The sequence below is a fragment of the Mus caroli genome, chromosome 8 (genome assembly GCF_900094665.2).
Source record: "Mus caroli chromosome 8, CAROLI_EIJ_v1.1, whole genome shotgun sequence".
Classification (NCBI taxonomy): domain Eukaryota; kingdom Metazoa; phylum Chordata; class Mammalia; order Rodentia; family Muridae; genus Mus; species Mus caroli.
The window spans coordinates 1,057,835-1,060,511 of NC_034577.1; the positions used below are offsets into that span (position 1 = coordinate 1,057,835).

General features: G+C 55.2%; 1 protein-coding gene across 4 annotated transcripts in view; it reads left to right on the forward strand.

Annotated features, from left to right (window-relative positions):
- The window catches only part of Tgfbr3l (transforming growth factor beta receptor 3 like), a 3,927-nt gene that overhangs the window by 789 nt on the left and 461 nt on the right, over window positions 1-2,677 (forward strand). For 2 of the 4 annotated variants that reach the window (XM_029480725.1, XM_029480726.1), the window contains exons 2-6: window positions 611-747; window positions 832-1,152; window positions 1,672-1,786; window positions 1,872-2,030; window positions 2,255-2,327. In XM_029480725.1, the coding sequence (XP_029336585.1) occupies window positions 611-747; window positions 832-1,152; window positions 1,672-1,786; window positions 1,872-2,030; window positions 2,255-2,327 (805 nt within the window). Of the gene's footprint in view, window positions 1-610; window positions 748-831; window positions 1,153-1,671; window positions 1,787-1,871; window positions 2,328-2,677 lie in introns of those variants that run through there. The other 2 variants (XM_029480724.1, XM_029480727.1) reach the window with 2 other exon arrangements.

A 2,677-nucleotide genomic window follows, 5' to 3' on the forward strand; every position in this document is an offset into this window, starting at 1 on the left:
TGTGTGTGTGTGTGTGTGTGTGTGTGTGTGTGTGTGTGTGTGTAAGTGCAAGCCTGGGTAAACACAAAAGAGACACCATCCACGCTTACCTCTTGGTGCTCTCTCTCCTCTGTTTGGGGACTTAGAGATCTGTTGAACAGAAATTCCCAGTCCTGTTGCCTGTCTGTACTGAGCCTCTGCCCTCTGGAGGGATATGGGTGGGCACCCTCCTGACTTCAACAGATGCCAGCACCTACCTCTCCTTAGTGGCTAGTAGCTCATACTGGATCTCTTAGACTCTAAGGCTTTAGCAACCTGGGCAAAGCAGAGAATCCTGACTTCATCTCTGCTGACCACCACCACAGGAGGGCATCAACTCCGTGTGCCCCCCACGTCCCCTTGCCTACTCTGCAAATGGCACAAAAGGTCAGAAAATGAAAGAGCACAGCTTTGTGCTGGCTTCAGCTTCTACTAGGCCCCGATGCCACTAAGCGGTACATTGTAGTAACTTGGAAAGAATTTGGCATGCGGCTGAGCATGGATATAGAGACCACCTGTAATGCATCCCTTTTCAAAGCGAGACAAGGGCTCCCTAGAGGGAATTGTGCCCTTGCTCTGTGCTCTGTTTCAGCACCTCTGTTACCTGGGGCGCCTGGCCCCTGGCTGCGCAGACCCCTTTTCAGTCTGGAGTTATCAGATGCAGAGGACGCGTTCCCTCGCCGCGCAGGGCCACTGGAGGTTCCGGCGGACAGCCATGTGTTTGTGCAGGTGCGGGCGCCTTAAACTACGAGGGTGGGTGGGAAGAGGGATAGATGGGGACTGGTCGACCTTGATGGCGCCTTGATCCTGCAGGCGGCCCTGGCCCGTCCTTCACCGAGATGGGGCCTAGCCCTTCACCGATGCTCAGTAACACCTTCTTCACGCCCGACCCTGGGGCCTGCCCTGGTGCTTCTACGTGGGGGCTGCCCTGCCGACGACTCTGTCAGCTTCTCACCACCTCCACGCCCGGATGCTGCTAGCGTCTCACGCTTCAGCTTCCGCCTGCGCCCGGTATTCAATGCCTCAGTACAGTTCTTGCACTGCCAGATCAGCCGTTGCCGCCGTCGCAGCAGTCACCACCGCCGAGCTGTCCGCCTGACACCAGTGCCTTTGACCCCACCAGCACCATTGCGGGTGCGCTAATAGAAACAGTAATCTCGGCACCTGCGGAATATTCTCTAGCTAGGCAAAGGCGTTTCTGGCAGCTGAGGGACTTTAGGAAGCAAAGTGCTTTATGGTCTGGGTCCCTCTCAAGATGGGTACTAGGTATAGAGATATCCCTCATGGGGCTCTGCAGAAGGATTCCCAGTAAGTAGACTAGAAATGTACAGCCTTGTGCTCTAAGATCCTTGGGTGGGATCTGGAGTCCTTTTAGGGCTGGAAGGCTGGATTCAAGAAAACACTGCGATCTATCTAAACTTGTGCACATTTGATTTGCAGGCCTCACTTGAGACCTAGAGGTTGACATATGGGGTGTTCTAGGGCTGAAACCATTTTTATGTTTATGTTTATGGTTACGCCCAGGAGTCCTGTTGTAACCTCCTAGCTCTAGTGGAAAGCTGGAAGCTTAAGCCCATCATAGCTCGGAGCCCTGGGAGACCAGACCCAGAATCACCAAGGCACTGAAGTCTGGTTTCTTCCCTTGCAACCCAGTGTCTGCCTCAGGATGAGGCATGTGCCGGCAGCAGCTTGAACCTTGGTACTGACAGCCCCCACCTGCACATGCTGACACAGCCCATCGTGGTCACAGTACCTCGTCCGCCCCCTAGTAAGCTCACAAGAGGCCCTGGAACCGGGATGGGAAGGACAGCTTCGTCCAAGGCCTAGTCTCAGCCTTGCACGTGTCCCCATAGGGCCATCCAAGAGTCTCCCAGGCAGGTCGGTACGCCCAGAGCCACCCGCTCCAGCCCCTGCAGCACTGGAGCCTGCACCGGTGGTGGCATTGGTGTTGGCGGCCTTCGTGCTGGGTGCTGCCTTGGCCGCTGGGCTTGGTCTTGTCTGCGCACACTCAGGTACTGACTTCTCCGCCAGAACCCCACACCTATTTCCACACGTTCAGACAGACAGTCTAGTAGTCTACCTGCCCCACCCCCAACCCCATGAGCCCATATCCCTGAACCTGCCTCCAGGATCTGGCCCTTAGGGCTGGTACACTTGTAGCAGCTCCCACTAGGGGGCGCGCTTAAACTGGTGCAGGGCACAGGCAACTCCTATTCTAGCTAGCTTCTTCTTTCAGCACCCCCACCCCCAGGCCAGCCTCCTAGAGCTTCGCTCAGCGGCCCCCAGCTCCAGAGACCCCCAGTAGGCAGGTAAGTACTGGGTGTGAAGGTCTGAAGCAAGAGCTATGAGAGGGGCGTGGTGGTAAGGATCGTTCTTAGAGTTTACTCATGGGACTCCAAGTACTTTGTACATTCATTTAATCTTCTTTTGAACAACATTCAGATAGATAGAAGAATAATACTTTTATGAGGCTAAGTAACTTGTCAAAGGTGGAGCTGCAAATGGAATTTGGGAGATGGGGTCCCGAGCAGTGAAGAAAGGGGTCTTTAAGACTTGAACAGAAGGGCCGGGCGTGGTGGCGCACGCCTTTAATCCCAGCACTTGGGAGGCAGAGGCAGGCGGATTTCTGAGTTCGAGGCCAGCCTGGTCTACAGAGTGA